At 39.4% G+C, this 20,496-nt stretch overlaps 1 protein-coding gene across 1 annotated transcript; it reads left to right on the top strand.

Annotated features, from left to right (window-relative positions):
• Positions 1–672: 672 nt before the first annotated feature.
• On the top strand, positions 673–20,013 carry RIPK2 (receptor interacting serine/threonine kinase 2). Its single transcript, XM_066333129.1, has 11 exons — positions 673–877; positions 4,058–4,211; positions 5,398–5,553; positions 7,816–7,973; positions 10,995–11,044; positions 11,390–11,551; positions 12,953–13,038; positions 13,228–13,317; positions 14,166–14,271; positions 18,105–18,284; positions 19,403–20,013. Exons 1-11 carry the CDS (start codon positions 687–689, stop codon positions 19,726–19,728), a joined length of 1,659 nt encoding a protein of 552 aa, XP_066189226.1. The 5' UTR covers positions 673–686; the 3' UTR covers positions 19,729–20,013.
• Positions 20,014–20,496: the final 483 nt, after the last annotated feature.

Below are 20,496 nucleotides of genomic sequence, written 5' to 3' on the forward strand. Positions count from 1 at the left end.
CTGAGCAGGGGCAAGGGTGAACTTGCACTTACTGGAAATTTCGAAATTACCTTTTTGAAATGCCGCTATCCTGAAAAATCTTCCTAGGATAAACACGGAGGAGATAAGCGACTGCATGAGACAAAGTTTTTCTCACTTCGCTTGAGCAATGAGTATACACTGAATGGGGCTCTGAGCAACCTGGTCTATTGGAAGGTGCGTCCTGTCCTGGCAGAGGAGTTGGGACTAGATGATTAAGGTCCCTTCCAACCCATATCATCCTATGATTCTACGCAGTGAACGATTCACCGCGGCGATCTGCGCTCGGCTCTGGCATCCCGCATCATCTTTCGAGAGCAGAACTGACACATCCCTCCCGTCCCCGGCCGGAGGGGGATCCTCCTCCTCTCCGGCGCAGGGGATGCTCCGAGGGACGCGCCCCGCCACAGCTCCCGCGGCGGCCCAAGGCCGAGCCCGCTGCCCCGGCACCGCCGCCACCTCGCTCCTGGAGCTCGCTCCTCCCATCCCAGCCGCTCCGCCTTCCCGGCCCGCCGGCCGTGGGACTTACCCACTTTCCGTGAGGAAGTGGCACGTCGCAGGGGCAGAAGGAGGAGGGAGCTGCTGGCCAACGGGAGAGCGGGCGGGGCAGGGCGGTGCGCGGGCGGCGAGGCGGTGGGGCCGGAGGAGCGGCGCTCCGGGCTGCCAGCATGAGCGGCGGGGAGGGCGGTGGGCGCCGGGTGGGTGCCCTCAGCTACGGCCTCCCCTCCATCCCCTCCAGCAAACTCCCGGACTTGCGCTTTATCAGCCGGGGCGCTTACGGGACCGTGTCCGCCGCCCGCCACGCCGACTGGAGGGTCCCGGTGGCCCTCAAGTGCCTGCAGGGGCCGCTGCTAGACAGGTACCGGGGTGGGCCGGGGGCAGCGCCGGGGCGGGGGCCCGCCTTTCCCTTCAGCCGCGCCCAGAAAGGGTCGAGGCGCCGGGCGAAGATGCCGGCGTGAGTTTCTGAAGTCTGTGGATCAGATCTTGGTGTTTCGGGAGGCTGCCGTGCTTTAATTTCACGAGGAAAGGGGACCTCACGAGGATGATTCAGCTTGGGCCAAGAGAAAGCACGGGCCGGCCCCGGAGCTTCCTCTCTTTCGATTGTTGTAAAGGGGTGGTTTCACTCTCGGTCTATGAGACGATAAGTTGTTTCTTTTGGAGTTTTTTTTTCTTCTGCACCGTGCATTTTGAGCCCTCCACAAGGTGGAATTGACAGAGTTTGGTTTCTTGTTGAGTCTGTTGGTTGCTAACCATTTTGCTGAGATATCAGCAGGATATTAAAGTACAGTGATTACTATAGATTAGGTGTTTACCTAGAGAGAAGAATACAGAGAGTATACTGTTCTGTCCATTAGAGATTGCTTCTAGAAGAAGCTTCTCTGAGACAATGCAAAAGTATTGGTTTTCCCCAGATCTCACAGTACTGAGGCTGAAATTTAAAATAATAGTCTTGTAAGCCCCTCTGTAAAACTGGTATTTTCCATGTAACAATCGTGTTCCCAGTTTTCCAGGTACCCAAGTGGCAGCATATTTATTACAAGGAGCTGTCACTCCATGTAAGGGGACAGCAAGCTGTACTTTTTCATTCGTCTCTGTCTTATTCAATCCCCGTAGCTCCAATTTGTTAACATATCAATGCAAATTTACCTCTTCTTAGGCTCTCTGGAGCCTACCTGACTGTAAACCTGCCTCTGAGTCTTATCTTGGTGTCTTCAGGCTTTTGCCTCAGGTTTCTTTGATCTAGTATTAAGCCTTCTAGGAAGGACAGCTTCACTCAGAAAGGCTTCTAGTCTTTTGACTCCATATACTTGAATATAAGACAAGTTGGTTTTAGCTCTTTCATCTCTTATTGCCCAGGTTTGTGTATACACAGGCTTTATCTCTGAAATCTTGCCAGAAATGGAATCTCAGTTATGTGGTGTTTTCCAGTAAGTCAGGGGAGGGATGGACATGTGTTGCTGGTTTTTTGTTATTGTTTGTGGATTTTTTTAAATGTCTGCTTAAATCCCAGTGAATTGGAAATATAGCATTTATCCTCAGAACACAGTTGGGAGATACCACCAAGGCTCTTTTAAGCCTTGCAAGAATTGAGATAAGTGGGACATCTAACCTGTGAAATTATGATTACAAGGGCAAGTGAAGTAATCAAAATAATTCAGTCACCTCCCACCCATATATCACGCAAAGCCCAGAAATACTGTCAGAAGACTCAAAGCTGTAAAATCCATTATACCCGAGTCTCAGCAGCAAGTGTTTTGTTGGTTGTACAGTAGGCAATCAATATAAAATGCCAGCCTGTAAGTGTTGTCAGGAATAGGGATGAGTTCATGGTGCCATTACTTCCCCAAGTGGGAAGTGTGTGCTGTGCATCCCAGAATATGGTATGTGGCCAGCCAAAGAGCAGAGCCAGTTGGGAAGCTGTTGTGGGAATGTGCTCATTGAGGCATTACTCAGTGCCCTTCTGGCATGGAGCAGACAAGGTGAAGTGACTGACAGATGCAAGAATAGACTTCAGTATGTCGCAATTTGTTTCCCGGCTGCAGCTGAATCCCATGCTAATGTGCCTTAGTGTCTGGGAAGACCCCAAAGTTCCTCAAACCTAGTCATTTCTGGAGAGAGGGAGGAAGGCGTAGAGTTGTGTCTTCCATCCCATGCTTGTCTCAAAGGCTGTCTTTTAACTTCTGTCATTTCCTAGAGTTTCCTATAAGTCTTTTTCCATCACATAGATAAAAGGACCTTAATTTCATATCCATCTAAATTCAAAATTTCCTGCTGTTACGAGGCTTTAGTTCACAAGGCTTCCTCTTTTCCCTATATATCCTGACAGCCTTTTCTTTGTGAGTGCTAAACCCACCTTGATGGATCCAGACTGCCCTGAGTGCTTTGGGGTGTGCCCTGAGCTCGATGGGCACAAGCCAGCTCTCACCCTGGGGCTGTGCTGTGCACGTTACATGCTGCTGTGCTCAACAAATCGTAATGGGCATAGCCCTGGCTCCAGCACAGCCCTGTTGCTTCTGAATCAGACTGGCTCAGATCCAAAGGATCAATCTTAAATATGCTGTAAATGTCCTGTATTTGAATATCCTAGTCGTGTACTTGCACTTGTACTGGTGTCCACTGGTATAAAATCTAAATGCTTTTTTTGCTGAATTATGCTTCATGGTTCAACTATCCTCGTTGACAACAAACCCATGCTTTTCAAGACTATTTGAGATACAAGGCATATGAAAAAAATTCTGATTTTAGGGATGGAATCATACTCAAATTAGACAACCTTCACAAATCCACCTACTGCAAGATCTGAATTTGTGCAGATGCATCAAGCCCACATTTATGAGGAGTTTTGAAGTAACAGAGTTATCTGCAGTCATATATATTCAGGCACCAAAGCATCATGAGGCTGGTCTGTTCCTGCTTCCTGTGCATCTAGAGGATGTTTTGTCCAGAGAGTGACTCAAAGCAGGGGCTGTTTGAGGGAACAATTTATGTGAAAACAAAGCATAGCTAATTTTTACTTTTCCTTCAGAAAGGAACTTAGTTTCCTTCAGAAAGGAACTCCTTTCCTTCCATTCCTTTAGCCCCTATTATTTTAGTGTACATCAGAGTCTATTAAACTTAAGTGGTTGGGGAATCATGTGTGTTAAAATCTTCACTTTCTAGGAGATAAATATTGGGCCTCAGTGAAAACTCAGGGTTTGAAGGAGTTCAGTGAAGTGGGAGAAATGCAGATGGTTGTTACCATTGTGGTTACAAGGAATGGTAGCAGCTGGAAGTTCTGACAGTATCATTATTTACTGGAAACATGGATGAAATGTGTGACAGAAACAGGGAGACTGTCTTGTCTTTGCATTTGCAGATTCTGTGTTCTCTTACACTGTCTTGGTCTCAAAACAGCGTGGTAGAAATCAAATGGTGAAGAGGTGGTGGTACTGCATACAGGGATGTAATTGACAGAGAATATAGTGAACCCAGCATTTGCTTTGAGTTTCCTAGTACTGGTATGCTAATGTATTTTATTTGTTTGCTTGTTTTCTTTAAGCGATAGAAACCACCTTCTAAAAGAAGCAGAGATCTTACACAAAGCCAGGTTTAGTTACATACTGCCAATTTTGGGAATTTGCAACGAGCCTGAATTTCTAGGGATAGTAACAGAATACATGACCAATGGGTCATTGAACCAGCTGTTGCATGGGGTAAGTGTACTTATGGTCTTTAAATATGATACCTGGCTGCTCTAAGTAGATTGTACTATCCACACTTAATTAGTATAGTAAAGTATTTTATTAATAATATTTCACACTAGAAGACAGTCATTATCCCTAGTCATTTTTGGTGCTCAGATAGACCTTCTGTATCTCAAAAAGACAACTAAACTCAGCTGACTTAAGTTTTGTTAAACATTTTCGTTTAACATTGTGACCTATAATGAGCTTTATGTTGAATTATTACATACAGTCACTTTAAACACCTCAGTTGTTCTAATTAGATTCTGAAATACTTATGCTTGCTTCAGTCAATATAAATAATGAATTTTTTTTCATGAGTTTGAATATTAAAAAAAAAAATTGAAGATTTTGACTTCAGTTTATAGAAGCCAAATATTGCTAATATAAACAGGTATGAATATTTCTACCACATCTTCTTCTGCACTGAACTCAGTCAGTTGCTCCTATTAGCTTGGCCTGAGCAGTGTTGCTACTGCAAAGAATACTGCAATTGTGTCCCAACAGCACTCAAGTCTCTTCTCCACCTTTAATCAATACACATTTCATGCCTTAGAGAGCTCAACTGTGTGTTTTGGATAAAGGCATAAGTGTCAATATAACTTTTAGGATTTCAATTGAGTTTTTCTGCATTTCTCTTGCTATATGATTATTTATAAAGGTAGTATTTTGTGCATAGTTTCTATACAGGGTTTTTTTCCCCCAGTGTCAGTTGAAGATATGATTTTTGCTATTCTTTGTGTAGAATTCATAAACTGAGGGTTGCAAGTTTCATGCAGAAGTCCGTCTGTAACTCATTTCCATATGAATGAGAAATTATTCATATGTTGAACACAGTGAATGTTCAACATCATGTATAGCAGTCATGAGCTACTATGTGAATGCTAGGGAATGGAAACACAGCACTGCATAGGTTTTTTTAATAATGTTTCTTTTAACAGCTAATGAGTCTTAATGCTTCGTTACATTTTTTTACATTACATTAATTTACATTACATTTTTACGTTACATTAAGGAATCTGTGTAATGGATGTTTTAAAAGATTACAGTCACTATTGCCCAAGTCACTTTCTTATTCTTATAAAATAAGTCTTTGTGTGTGCTGTTAGATCAGAACAGGCGATTATATTCCGGTTTTGTGGTTTTATCTTGGCAGAAAGATGTGTATCCTGACATTCCCTGGTGCTTGAGATTCCGCATTCTTTATGAAATTGCTTTGGGAGTAAACTATTTGCACAACATGAATCCTCCATTGCTGCACCATGACTTAAAAACCCAGAACATTTTGCTGGATGATGAGTTTCATATCAAGGTAGGGTTTTTTTAATTCTTACGTTCTTCAGCATCCAGAATGAGTGAAAGAGTTTTCATTGATGGAGAGGAGGAAGGGTGAAGTTGTGACCATACAGAGAGGATGTAATTGTATGGTGGATTTTTTCTTCTACCCTTGCAGACAGAATTTAGGAGTTTTTCTTTTTGGAAACTCTGTATTACTCAGTTGTGGATTTTATCTGTCTAAGACCAGAAAGATAGAATTTGGGCTGTTTCTGCTATAGCAGTAGCTGATACTCAATAGTGGTGACGCTCTTATTTGTCAGCCTTCTTAGGGTAGCTACACCTGGCCTTTCCTGAGAAGAAAATAGAAAGTATCCCTGCCTGAGGTGCTCTGATTAGTTACTTCTTATAGGCAGTAGGACTAATTCAAATGTTAATGCTCCATTTGATACTTAGTTTGATGCTTATTACACTCTATTCTGTTGGTGTAGTATAAGAACATGTAAAACAAGACGGGAAAATCTTACTATTTTGGAAGGTGGCTTTTGTGAAACTCCTTAAAACAAGCAAACATACATGCAGAAGTATCAGTAGTTCAAAACTTTATTTCTGGCTTTTAAAATAACACTACCATGATATGAAAAAGAGACTGAAAGTACTTCTGACAAAATGTTTAGGTGCTTCCATAATTGCAAGAGTTGGATTTGTTGTTTCTTGTTTTTTTAAAAAAGATCTGGCTTTGTAATTGGTAGAATATGTTACTCAAGTAAATGAAAATAAGAGATATTTTGCACTGAATTTATACTTGAAAAGTGGGTGTTCCAGTTGTTGCTGTAAGCTGAGTCTCTTTGTGAGTCCTTTGAGCAAAGATTTGCTGCTGGTTTCATTGCATAGAAATTTTTCTTGGCAGCCAAGTACCTCATACAGCTTTGTCTCTGCTCACACCCCAGCAGGTTATGCTTCCTCCCACTCAGTTGTGCTGGAATTGCCATCTCTCAAGCTTCCTGATAAACCTGATCAGGGAACTAGTCCAAGTCATTTTTTTATCCACTCTCTTTTTAATCTGTAGCAGCTTTGGTGTGGCCTGGTGCTCTGTCTGATCATATCTGAACAGTTTCTTTGCTGAGGCAATTGAAGGGAAGAGGTTGACTCTTGCATACCTTCCCTGCCTCCTGTAAGGAGTGTCCTTAGGGTTTTAAGTGAAGCAAGATTTCTAAATTAGTACAGCTGACAGGAAATGCAAACAAAGTTATCATTCATGCTAAATAGAAGAGATACTGCATCTGTATAAAAGTAACACCATTCACAAAGTGCTTCTGACTGTCCCTGATCTACTGAATGAGCAAGAGTTATGACCAGTTACAATGAGGAAGGCTTGAGGAGAGTGAATTGTAATTAAGAAAGGTTACTTTTCATTGTGGATTTTGATGTATGCTCTTCAGAAAGCTTATTTCTGTTATCACCACAGATCTTCTTTGCACATGCATCTTTTTTGAAAATGTTTTTGCTGTAATGCAAATGCTGTACAAGTGCAGAGCTGGTAGCTGGCTGCTTATCTCTCATGTATACCAGATACTGCAGCTTAGCCAGCAGGTGCATTCTGCTAAATGTTTCTCTCCTTATCCCTAACCTAATCTGACATCTGGCACCATGGCTCCTGGATGTCTGAGGATGTAAATTGAAGTCAGTTACTTCTTCATATAGATGCACTGTGTCCTGTAGAAAGGAGCAAGGCCCCAGAGTGCACAGTAAGGAAAACATACAACAACTTTTTCAGCACAGAATTTCAGAATATCAAATTTATTAATTCAAGATTAATATGTCATAGTTAGGGGAGTGAGGTGAAGTGCCCTAATATTTTTCTGTGAGAGGAACTGCCTTGGCATATTGGCAAGCTGCGTTATGTACAACTATTATGATTCATACTCAACTTGTGCTTTCTTCACAACCAGGGAGCTACAAGTAATCAATGATTTTTTGTTTGCTTTTTTTAATACAAGGAAGTGATTTTGTTCATATGGGACAGCTATCTACAGCAGATTCCTTAGCCATACTGTACATGAGTCCTTCCTTAAAAGAACAGGATAGGACAGTGCTATAGGGATAGCATGAGTCATGAGCTGAGAATGCTTTGTGGACTGGAGTTGATGTTTCCTGTTGCTAGGAGAACAACATACTTTTTGTGTGTCAGGTTAAGTGCTTTGGGTGACCCCTTCTGGGCATATTTCAGGAATTTCGAACAACTATGAGCAGATAAATCCAGCTTTTCTTCTCAGAACAACTGGTTTGACCTTTCCAGATTGCAGATTTTGGCATGTCCAAATGGCGTGTCATATCCATGTCGCAATCACGGAGTGAATCCTCTTTGCCGGAAGGAGGGACAATTATCTACATGCCACCTGAGGATTACAACCCCAGCCAGAAAACCCGAGCAAGTGTGAAACACGATATCTACAGGTAACTCCTGTTGTTCTCTAGTGTGGTTTGCACTCAGATTTGATTTATTGAACTTAGATTTTAATATATTCTCAGCAATTTTATTATTTTCAATGATGATATCATAGCTATATAGGTGAAATGAATTGGGAAATAAAGAATTGAGTAATAGTTGGATTTAATGACTCATTTCTATTGTGCTGTGACAAGCGTAATGCTCCAAAATTAAACTGAGACTACAAAAATAGGTAAGGGAGACTGGTTTCTGTAAATGAGCATACACATGCAGACAGTGTTGGGAAAGGAGAAAGCCATTCACACCATTAACTCAATGCACATACTCTTGTAATTTGTGTAATCAAATAACATAATTTGCAGAATGTACTTGGGGGAAAGAAGAAATTGTGGTTTTGGAAAGGAGGTAGATAAAAACAGGATAATGGGATTGGAGAAAGTAGTTACAGTCATCTCCTTAAGGAATAATTTACTTTATGAAAGTTGTGGTTGTTTTGTGTTGGGCAGTCCTGAGTACAAGTAGTAGAATAGTAAATAGAGTGATGGTGACCCATATAACAAAAGGAAGTCTCTCAGGGTACTGGAGTTACAGTTGGCTGGTCTGAAATGGTTTGGAGAACTCAGAGATTACTTGAAGGATTTTGGGAGGAATTGTCATGTATAAAGAAAGATTGAAGAGGCATGAACTGGCCAATCACTGTGACAGTGTCCATCGTTCTGGTGCAGTCTGCCACCTTTACCTTCACTTATGTCTGACATGGCTGTATCTTGGTGAGAGATGAATCAGTCTCAGGGGGTTCTACTGACTTGCAAGGAAACCACAATTTCCCTTAATTATCCCTTACCCTTTAGGAGCACATGAAGTTCCTTGACATTCCTGCCCAAAGAATACAGATGACAACATACCTGCTTTCCTTACCCTTTTCCCAGGAGAAGATACAGATAAAGAAAACATTGAAAAGAAAAAAAGGTGTATTAAGGGGAAAGAAAGGGTGACTGGTGGCTTAATGAATGGATAGAGATGAAGGAGACAAATGTTTCTTGGAAAGAAAATAATATTTTCAGAGGAATAAGAATCAAATAGGAGAAAATAGGAGAACACATCAGTAGAAGAGTGTAGAAAACAGATAAATTAGGAAGGAAAAAGATTATGTGAGAATAAAGAAGAGAAGTTGAGACAACATTGTAAAGACAGATGTTCAAGGCAGGAAGATATGAAGGTGCAGAGACAGTGAAGGACCATCAGAAAACCCCACAGGAGGTTCTGTGCTCACAATCAGAAGGAGACGCTACACAGCAGAAATAAGAAAGGAAAACAGGAATAGTGTAAAGAGGAATGCTGCTGTGTTGTAGAACTGAAAAAATAATCTTTAACTGTAGAGAGTTTTCAAACTGAATGAAAGATATTATTAAATATTTGGATATTTTCTGGATGTCTAATTAAGTGATCACATCTGAGTGTTGTTGAGATGTTGAAGTTAATTTGTGAGGATTTTTCTTAAAGAAACAAATTGTTTAAACAACAGTCAAGCAGCTTAACCTCGACAAAAGGGATGATTTGCTGTACCAAAAAAAATCAGCCTGCATGGATTTGTCAGGAATACAGCAAAACAGACTTTATAACAGGGAGGACTGCTTTTATTAAAAGCTACCTGAGTAAATTTCATCACTGAAGAATGTTAAAATGTAAACAGAATAAATAGGAAAAGTCAATTTATATTACTTGATTTTTAGCATCAGTTATTTTTACTTCATTTTTTTTAATTCTTACTTGGTAGCTGTTGGATGGTACAGTGCTTTAAGGCAGTTAAATGTAACCTGTATGAAAAATTTGCTACTTCTCATTGATGTAGGAAGGAAGCTCAGTACATTCATACCAAAGGTGAGGAGCAAGCCTTAAAAGCAGTTGATCATGGTAATTATTTTCTGGAATGGCACTGTCACAGTGCTTATAAAGGCTTGGACTGAAAACATGGAAATACACACTTGTCAGCACCTTGCATGTATTCCGAAGTTATGGGAGCACTGAAGATTTAGCTAGATTGTCTTTTCTAAATCCAGAACTAGATACTTGAATACAGTGCTGTGATTAATATTAGTACCTTTTTATGAAGTAGAGATTGATTCAGATGTGGTAGAATATGTAAGGAAAATTTGGAGAGAAGGACTGAGAATTAAATGCTGTTTTTAAATGAAATCAGCTAAAAGCACAAAGTACGTTTTTTAAAGTACAAAGTTGTTTAAAGTTACCTCTTTCTAGTATATCCTGAGGGCTGAAGAGAGTGATAGTTTGCTAAAGATGGGGAAAGTTTGTACTCACTGAACCACTTGCCATTCATGTTGATGTGACTGGAAAAGAAGGTCACTGATTTGAGTAAGCACATGTGTGTTCAAATTCCTGGCATTAGTTCAGAGTAGTCTTCCCAAGAGTCTGCTTTGGAAAGTGAATGCTGTGTGTGACATCTCTCCCTGTGGAGATGATTGCAAATGTAGGAAGCATATATCGGGAGGGAGGCAGCCGGAGTGGGCATCCCACTCCAGCAAGTTTGTATCTTACCTGCCTCAGCCACACTGTGTTGGGATAGAGCTGTGGATCAAAGTCACCCTCCCTGCTAATGCCCAGCTTCCCTTGGGAGTGTCAGTCCATGCTGGGAAGTTGCCAGAGTATTGCAGTTAGGACAGAGCAGTTGGGTCTCTGGGGCTCACTTTAATTTGCATGCTGAGATTTTAACTCCATGTACATAATTGACAACATGTTAGCAGAGCCAAATTGATACAGATTTGGAATTGGAGTTTATATGCCATGGATCTTGTCTGTACTTAATAGTATTAGCTAGTTCTAGATGAAGTCACCTGCTAGATTTTATATATTCATGTCATCATTATAGTTAGCTATAGTTAGTCCCATGTGTGCTTGCAGGACCATTTTACCAAGATGTTTTAAATAAAATCTAAAGCTGAGCATATTGTGTTGTTAAGTGTTGGTAGTCTAAAATAACATCTTCTGTGCTTTTTATATGTAAACAGTTATGCAGTTATCATGTGGGAAGTAATGTCAAGGAAACAGCCATTTGAAGGTAAGGCTGTGTCTTCCTTTAATTTATTCTTCCTGCCTTACCTAGAGGTTGAAAATGAAACCTGGGGATTTAATTTTAGGGGTTACTTTCTAATAATCCAACTTTTAAGCTTGTTGAAGAACACTTTGACATACTTTTCAAATTAGACTGGTTTTTTAGTATCTTCTTCTTTTTTAAGTACAGAGTTGCTTTATAAATTAAGAATACCTTTTCGTTAATTAAGAAACATAACCTTGTTTTGATGAGATATGAATTCTATGTCTGCAACCTGAATTCCTCCTCCTATATAGTAAGCTCTTTATAATGCATGTATTTCTAATGACTTCACAATGTCTGTTTTGACAGAAGTTATAAACCCCTTGCAGATAATGTACAGTGTGTCCCAAGGGCAGCGACTAGACTTGACTGAAGGAAGTCTGTCAATGGATATTCCTCATCGAGGACTTGTCATAAGACTGATGGAAAGTGGATGGGCACAAAACCCAGACGAAAGACCATCATTTTTAAGTGAGTTTACCTTGCCAGATTTCTGTTGAACATGGTACTTAGAGAGCAAGGTTATAGTCATGAAAGGGAAGTGTTAAACATGTCAGGAGATCTATGTGCTTGGTCTTGTTGATTATGATGAGGTGCTTGGCTGCTTTCTTCATGTCTGTAAACAAACTTTTATGAATGGAATTATGTGTGTGCCATGAAACTAGGCTGGTTGTTGGAGTATCCTGCATTTACCATCTCCTAATTTACCTGTAAAAAAGCAGCATATTTTGTTTAACTACTTGTGTTTGGAGTTTTTTTGTTTATTGTTGAAAATAATTTGGGGTTTTTAAGGGGAGATGGGAGAAGTGAAGTATAAAATTAGTACTGTAGGATTTATGAGCACCAAACCAACACCAACGAACCATTGCACATAAGCTGTAGCAACTTCAACTTATATTTGCATCTCAGTGTAAATCTTTCACTGACACTTTATCTTTTATTGTTTCATCTCCTTTATCAAGCAAGAGTTGGATTTTTTTCCCAAGCAAGGACATGTATCTAAATACAATATTTTCTAAAATCAAAAAGAAGAGACACATCATGATATTTCCATATGATTTCTTGTTTTCTTATGCTAATTAACAAAAAACAAAATAGCAATTTAAGTGTATGGTCAAACTAAAGGGAAAACTATCTGGGATATGTACTATGTGAGCTAACTGGGATTCTTGTTTAAGTGTGTAGTAAGATGATCTTTGAAGAAAAACCATGCATTGCTTTTGCCACTACTTTACTATCATAAAAAGAAAGAAGAAGTTGCAAAACTGTTGCAAAATTAGGGGAAGTAAGGCTCACTGATGGGGAACTTAAGCAATTACCATAGCATAAGGACACAGACACACTGAGGCCAGTGTCATTTGGTTTCACTGGATAGGATCAGTCAGTGCTTTGACTATCCCATCATCTCTGGCCTCATGCCTTAAGCATGTATTCTGGATATTGCCGTGTTGGGGGTGTGTTTGTTTATTTTTCTGGTACAAATATTTAACACCTCTTCTGGAGTGGGAAGACAGCAACACAGTCTGGGGTCTTATGGTGTTTGGTCCCATTCAGCTAATCAGGCTTGATGGGGCTACCTTAAAACACAGCATACTCACCAATCTCTCCATTCCATGAATGCTAGACTTGCAGCCCAGCACTGTCCTGCATCTCTTTTGGTACACAGGGATCAGATGCACAGGTCAGGACAGGGTTTCTTTTGGTGGTGTGGACTGGTCTAACAGAAGCAAGCAGCTTCTGTTTTAGCAGCTTAAGTGGTTTGATACATGTCAATCAACAAATTATTTTTGTAAATGTGAGAAAGACACTTTAGTACAGTGAAAACTTGATTTCCACTTCAAACCGTTCACCAAGTACTCTTCCCTTGTTTAGAATGTTTAATAGACCTGGAGCCAGTTCTGCGAACATTTGATGAAATAGCTATGCTGGAAGCGGTAATTCTGTTAAAAAGATCAAAGGTAAGAAGCTTTCGTTAGAGTAACGAGTTGGTCAAATAAGTTGGTAACTTTCACTTGCTAAAAGAAGTGTAATCTCCTTTGTCATTTCTCCTTTGTCTAATCTTGTATCTGGTTGAAACATGAGTTTGTACAGAGCTGTCTTCCTGTCTTATAGCAGAAATTTAATACAGGTGAATATTTCTCTTCCAGTCACTATATGAATCAGAAAGTATTTACAAGAGTGGAAAGAAAACAAATGTGGAGCAGATATCTCTAAACATACCTCTGAATCCTGAAAAGGTATTTACTTTACATGTTACATTTGGTATGTCAGCATCCTGAGAGATTAAAGGAAGGTTAACTTGGTAAGGGAAGTTGTTCTGCACTTCGCTTTCCTGTGCAATCAAGAAAGGCATGGAATGCATTACTTGAGCCAAGGTGTAACAAAATATGTGAAGATAGAAAAGGGTGAATATGCTGAAATTGGAAGGGCATCTAAATACAGGAAAGCTCTAAATATGGCATGGAGCTGTGCCAGGGGAGGTTTAGACTGGATATCAGGAAAAGATTCTTCACCCAGAGGGCAATCAGGCACTGGAACTGGCTCCCCAGGGAACTGGTCACAGCACCAAACCCAGCAGAGTTTAAGAAGTGTTTACACAATGCTCTTGGGCAAATGATGTGGCTCTGGGGGTGGTCTTGTGCAGGGCCAGCAGGCGGATTTGATAATCCTTGTGGGTCTCTTCGCATTCCACGTATTCTGTGAGTCTGTGATCCCCTCAAGGAGGAATGCAGCGCACAATGCCTGCCAATGGGAAGAGGTCATCTACTGCTCCCTTACACCTCTATGGAGCTTGCTTGTATAGATAGGGTCATATAGATCTACATTTATATTTTGATTCTTAATGCTTCTGCTTTTGGTTCTTACTAGTAGTTAAACTTGTATAAAAATTGCTGTCATCTTTGAAAACACACATGTATTAGGATTACATGATTTCTTCCAATTTACCATATTTTAATTGGGCTGTTTATTGAGCATTTAGATAGCAGGGGAAAGAAACATGGTGATGGGAAGGTTCTCTGTAAAAAAATTGCAATTTCATATTTGTTTAATGTGCCTGTTCAATATACACCTGGATTTCTTTCAGCCAGCATACACTAGCTCCATACAGTGTGATGCACTTCCCCTTCGGAGCATCTCTCCAGATACATCAAAATTCAAGTCTATTCCCCAGTGTAATGTCCTCTCATCAGGTGAGATACTTCTGACTGTGTGTAAATTTAAGTTGCCATTGTAGCTTTACATTCATGCTGTGACATTGCATTTGTGTAGTAGAAAGTTGGGTCTCTCTATTCAGAAAAAAATTCCTTTTGTAAACTTTGTGCTCTGGGTAAAAAAGACTAGAGAATTTAAGCTCTGATTTTTCTGTTCTTATCACCTGAGAAATCTCTACACAGTTTTCCTACTCAGAGTTGTGAGTGCAGAGCTAGCATTTTCTTCTCCATTCAGACTCTTGGCAGTTTAGTTAACTGCTTTTTTTAATTTGTGAACTTCTTCTGAATATAAAAAGCTACACATTTTAGGGCATTTTAGAAGCTGAGTAAACTCAAAGTTTCCAGTGCCAGTTTCTAGATAATTTTTAATTCAATAAATAAAAATGTCTGTAATAGATTGCTTTGCAAAAGTATCTGCACAGATCTTTTGTAGCTGTTCATCCTCTTTTATGAATAAAAGTTGGCAAAATTCCCTGAGAAAAGTCAATTTTGAGGTTTTGCTGACATCAGAAGCCAGAAAAATACGATGGAACCCAGGTGGAATTGCAATACATTGCAAAACTCAAACAGCATTTAAGTTTCTTCACTTGACAGAATGTAAACATTTCAAAAGAATGGAGTGTCCTCAGCCATTGCAGGGACCATGAGTATGAAAGCAGACAAGGCTATTGACTTCACTGCTATAAATAGGATATCAAAAAGTATTCTGAGGTTCTGCAAAACCAGAGATACTCTGGTAGAGTTAGGAGACCATGAGCAGTTCCTGTTTCAGCTCCTGTTTGAACACATACACAATTTTGAACTTCTACTCAGTGTATAAATACAGGAGGAATTTGAGTAAATAAATTACAGGAGGCTTAAGGACTTTCATTTACTGGAGAAATTGGTAGAAAGCAAGTGCAGGGTACTTTAGCTGCACCTCAACTGAAACATTTAACTATACAGCATAAAAACCTCAGAGATGAAGAATAATTCATATTTACATATTTACCTAGCTTAGTAAGTATGTTGTGATGAATTTTAGAACATGGAGTATTAGTTTGAACATGAGCATGGACTGTAAGTGTAATCACATAAGATAATGATAAATATCAGCCTTTCTTGCTGCTGGTTCCTGTTACAAATTATTGTGTCTTTCTGTGGGAGGCATCAATGAAAATTTGTTGGTACACTTGATCTGACTGGTCAGCTGGTGATCGTTTTATAGAGTCATTGCTTAGACTTTATTGTGTTTATGTATAGATGCTGTAAAGCTTGTGAAAATAGTGCCTACAAAACCCTACTGCAGCAGTGTTATTACTTTGCCAGTGGTTGCATCAGGTAGTGTTGTAGTGGGAAGCACTGACATTCCTCTTGCTTTTCAAACTCAGATGCAATTGTTTCAGGTGAAAATTCTATTCCAGGTAGCTGTTAGCAAGAGAGGAGTTTGGCATGGCACTAAGGCAGAAGTTATTGACTACAGAGTCTAGCTGAGTTAATGACTATAGATTCTTCTTTTTTCCATCAGTACAATCAGAACACTTTTTCAGAAAATTGCTTGTTTAGAGTTACGACTCATTTTCTAGCCTTTAGCCTTTCTTTTCATCTTTACTTTTTTTTCCTCTTCCCTAGTGAGCTTTTCTTCGGTATTTCGTCAAACAGCTCTTTTCCCTCTTCCTATTTCCTTTCTGATACAGAGAGTAATCTTTTAATATACTTTGCTTTCCTAGATGAACAGGATGCACTCTTTTGAAATCCCTTTGTACAATAAACTTCTTTATTCTTTTAGTATCCTAACTAGTCCTCCTGGTGCATGTTCTGACTTAAGTCATTGAACTGAGGCTATGTCACTGTTATGAGAGTCATGACAAACTATTTTTGTCTATGAAATTCACCTTACTTAGTATACCTTAGAATTCTATTTTTCCTTTCTCACAAGGTCCTTCATTACAGAATAATCTACTTAGGGATTGAATATTTTTCCTTCTTTTTCTGTTTCGATTACTCCAGTCTTCTAGGTCATCCAGTTCTTTTTGAGTAATTTGAGTCAATCTGGTTTTTTTCTGAATAACATCTGAATAATTCTCTTTTTTTTTCCTTTTTTTTTTTTTTTTTTTTTTTTTTGAGGGAACCGAGGTTTTTTAACCTAGAGAAAAGGAGGCTCAGAGAGCAAATTTTTCTCCTTTGCTCTCTGCAACTACCTGCAAGGAGACTGTGACCCAGTGGGGGCTCTTAACTGACAAGCAATAGCAGCAAGCAGTAGGATGAGAGGAAATGGCTCTGAGTTGTGCCAGGGGAGGTTTAGATTAGATATTAAGGAAAAATTTCTTCATGGAAAGAGTTGTCAAGCATTGGAACAGGCTGCCCAGCAGGGAAGTGGTTGAGTCACCAGCCCTGGAGGGATTTAAAAGATGTGCAGATGTGGCACTTCAGGACATGGGGCAGTGCTGGACTTAGCAGTGCTGGAATTGGTGATCTCAGGAGTCATTCCAGTGAAAACGATTGTGTGATTTTATGATTTATATTTTTTATGCTGTGGTCACTGGTCAAGGTCATTCTCTCGTACCAATACAATCCCAGTAGTTTTGTCTTTATGTTATGAAATTAAATGTGTGCCTAAAAATGTATAGCAATCTATCCCAGCACAGCTGCTTTAAATACTTTCCTGAAATTATCTTTCCCTCACAGTGGGTGTCTCCTAATCCCCTCTTCATGCAGTAGATATTATCTGCTGCTTCACAGTACATAGCTCTGCCCAACTTTCTCTCTTCTTCATGAAATAAAATGCTAGTTCCTATGAATTCTAGTCCACCATTTTAAAATACTGAAAATTGAGTTTATTCCGCATTTTCTTATTCCTGCTCTGTGTACTTACTGACATATTCTTCTACAGGTCAAGAAAGAGCTGGGAATACACCTTCAGATTTCCCCATTGGACAGGTAATCTCAAGTTGTCCATGGGGCTACCTCATTGTGTCTTTAGATGCTCATCTGAATTCTTGCATTTCTGGTTCTTAGTTAACATCTTAGTTACTGTCTTTATCAAGTGACACAGTGAAAGTCTAATCAAAGCTATTTGCAGAGCACATGTAGGCACATGTCCTGTAGTTTGTTTCTCATCAGGTGTTTGTCATCCCTTCCTCGTGTACTTCCTACTGATGCTTTCATATCTGTCATCCTTTTTTACTATAAAAAAATCCTAAAACTAGAAACTGTTAAACTTCTCACCTGATAGAAATCTTTTTAACTTTTATTTGCAAAAGTTTACATGAAGCTTTCATGTAGTCATATCCTGTCTTGATGAATTGCAAAAAGCTTCCATTGACCTTCCACTGAGTGTTAACTTCTCCCAATGGTCTTCATTTTTTCCTCCACCTGAATCTTTATTTTAATATTTTCACCTTTTTTACACTGCAAAACGTCATCAAAAAAAGTGAGTCTGCTTTCCTGCTGACTTCTAGTTACCTCTCCAAATACTGAAAGGATTTATTTTGTTCTTCTAGTCTCTACAAAAATTTTCTGTCAAACAGAGCTTTTTTGTTAAAGTTCACATCTGACAGATTTATACTCCCAATATTTCTTTAAAATAAAGCAGGACCCCAAACCATAGTCAGGCCCTGAGAAAATATAAGGGACATAAATGTACTCAGAGTTTGAGTATAAGGACTAATTTGTTGTTATCATGTAAAAGGAGTTGGTTTATGACTTCTTTTGTGAAATTGCTCGAAGTAATCTCTGATGGGTGTATTTTATTTGAATACAGAAGTAATACAGCTTGTTCTTTTTCTTTTCCTTCTCCTTTTTTTTTTTTATTTTTTTTTTATTTTTCTAAGATGGAAATTCTGGGTGCCTACACTCTCTCAGCAGCCAGAGCACAGATGGAAATCTGTCTGTAACTCAGAGTGCCAAACTCCTTGTGCATCCATACAGCACTGTTCCCTCATCTGACAAGAGTACTTCAGATGCTTCAAGTTCTACATCTTGTGTGCTGCAGTCATCGCCAATTCCTTCAGGTACAGCAAACACTATTTGATTCCAAGACCCACAATAAGTGTTCTAACGTGGAATGTATGTCTGTATAAAATAGAAACTGGAACTGTTACTCACCTGCAAAATGAAAACAAAACATCTCCATATTAAGAACACAAAATTAAGTAATTCTGTCCTTGTAGACTTACATTACAAAGTAAGCAAAAACAGTGTAAAATGTGATCAAGTACAGGTACCTGTAGCTACCAGCTTTTTTTCTCCCTCTTAATCAGATTCCTGGTGCCGTGGGTCTTCCTTATCCCATTCTCTTTGCTCATATTATTTCTCCTATCTCCTGCTATTATAGCAGTGCTACAGTCCAGCAGAAGAAGAGGAAAACATGGCTCAAACTTAGTCACTTTGTTGCCTGTCACTTCTCACTTTTTAGACTTTCCAGTCTTCCATTTAGTAATGGTGGGGCTGAGAGAAGCAGCAACGGTGTCAGCATCTCACCTGTAATGGTCCTCTGTGTTAGTTGAGAGCCCACTACAGCATAATTTTATTCATCAAATAGCTGTTAAAAGTTAACAAAAAGAAATTTTAATGATGAATTATTCAGAAATATTTTGAGGGGCCACACAGTAACATGCAACTTTGTAAAGATCTATTGCATCATCCATCTTCTGAAAATATGAGAATCAACACCTTTTCACTATGTAAAACCTCATCTTGAGAAAAATACCAGGAAACTACAGGGATGTTTTCAGTAATCTTCAATAAAAATCCCCCTGGAAAGTGAATTTACCACCTGTCTCTTTTTAGTACCAGGTCGGGTTGAACACTGGAACAGGTTGCCCATGGAGGCTGCAGAACTGCCATCACTTGGAGATGCTCAGAATTCAGCTGGACAAGGCCCTGAGCAACCTGACTTATCCTTGAAGTTGGCCCAGCTTTGAGCAGGCCATTACATCAGATGACTTCCTTGAGGGTCCCTTCCAACCTAAATTATTCTGTAGTTCAGATAGAATAAATACTCTAACCACCAAATTTGTCAAATTGGAACATTTTAACAGCTATTTTTAGCTTGTTCTTTGTTCTGTGGCAATATTTGTTGACAGACAGTTACAATCCCTTCCTTTTTTCTAATCCTTTCCAATCTCAGATTTTGTATTGGAAACCATACAACAGAATGTAGCTCATCAATGGATCCAAAGTAAAAGAGAAGAAATTATTGATCAGATGACTGAAGCATGTTTGAATCAGTCCCTGGATGCTCTTCTATCAAGATTTTTACTCATGAAAGAAGATTATGAACTTATAAGCACCAAACCTACAAGGACATCAAAAGTACGACAACTGCTTGATACTTCAGACGGCCAAGGAGAGGACTTCGCCAGAATTATAGTACAAAAGTTGAAAGACAACAAACAGCTTGGACTTCAGCCTTATCCAGATATTGTATCTAATTCTCAACGACTGTATCTTTAAATTTATTCTTTCTTTATGAAACCATGTGAATATTTCTTACAATATGATTCTTGTTTCTATATAGTATTTTATATATTTGCAGCCTTGTCTTTCCTGTGCCTTTGTAGAATGTCAGAAATGACCCGGAGTTCTTCTAGCTTGTATTTGGTCAATGACCAATTGGTAAGTTGGAGTGCAGTCGTAAAGCCAAACATGGTTTGGCTTTGAGGGTTGTTGACTCATTTTATTAAAGTATTTTGTTCATACATGACAAAGAAAAACATTAAAGGTTCACTGTTTTACATATTTGCTGTGTATACACATCCTTTCCTTTTATCTCACAGGATTGAGACATCTCAACATGGCATGTTTTTTTTTTTTTCACCTTCCATCTGCTCTTTCTCACAGAGGAAGGAAAAAAATATCTAGGTGCTCTTTTCCAGGGCTGTTCTGCTGTGTGTATAATAAACCTTTTTCCTTAAGCCATGCTGGTGTGCGTAGTGGAGAGGAGTGGTAGGTAGGAGGAAGGTTACATTGCATTTTTACAGGACTTTTTATTGTTTTGTTTTGGATTTCTTTTCTCCATTTCGTTGCCAGAGCAAGTGCCTCGGACCACTGCATAAAAAGAATGTTAGTCCAAAGAAGAGGCCAAGGGCAAGGAGGATATTGTGCTTGTTATCTTTGTTCTGCTCAGAAGTGATACAGTAGAAAGGCTGCAGCTGTAGCGTTTTACAGTGTGTGGTTATAACCACAGCTATTCTTGAAATTATAGTAGGATGAGATCCAGAA

The sequence above is a fragment of the Sylvia atricapilla genome, chromosome 1 (genome assembly GCF_009819655.1).
Source record: "Sylvia atricapilla isolate bSylAtr1 chromosome 1, bSylAtr1.pri, whole genome shotgun sequence".
Classification (NCBI taxonomy): Eukaryota; Metazoa; Chordata; class Aves; order Passeriformes; family Sylviidae; genus Sylvia; species Sylvia atricapilla.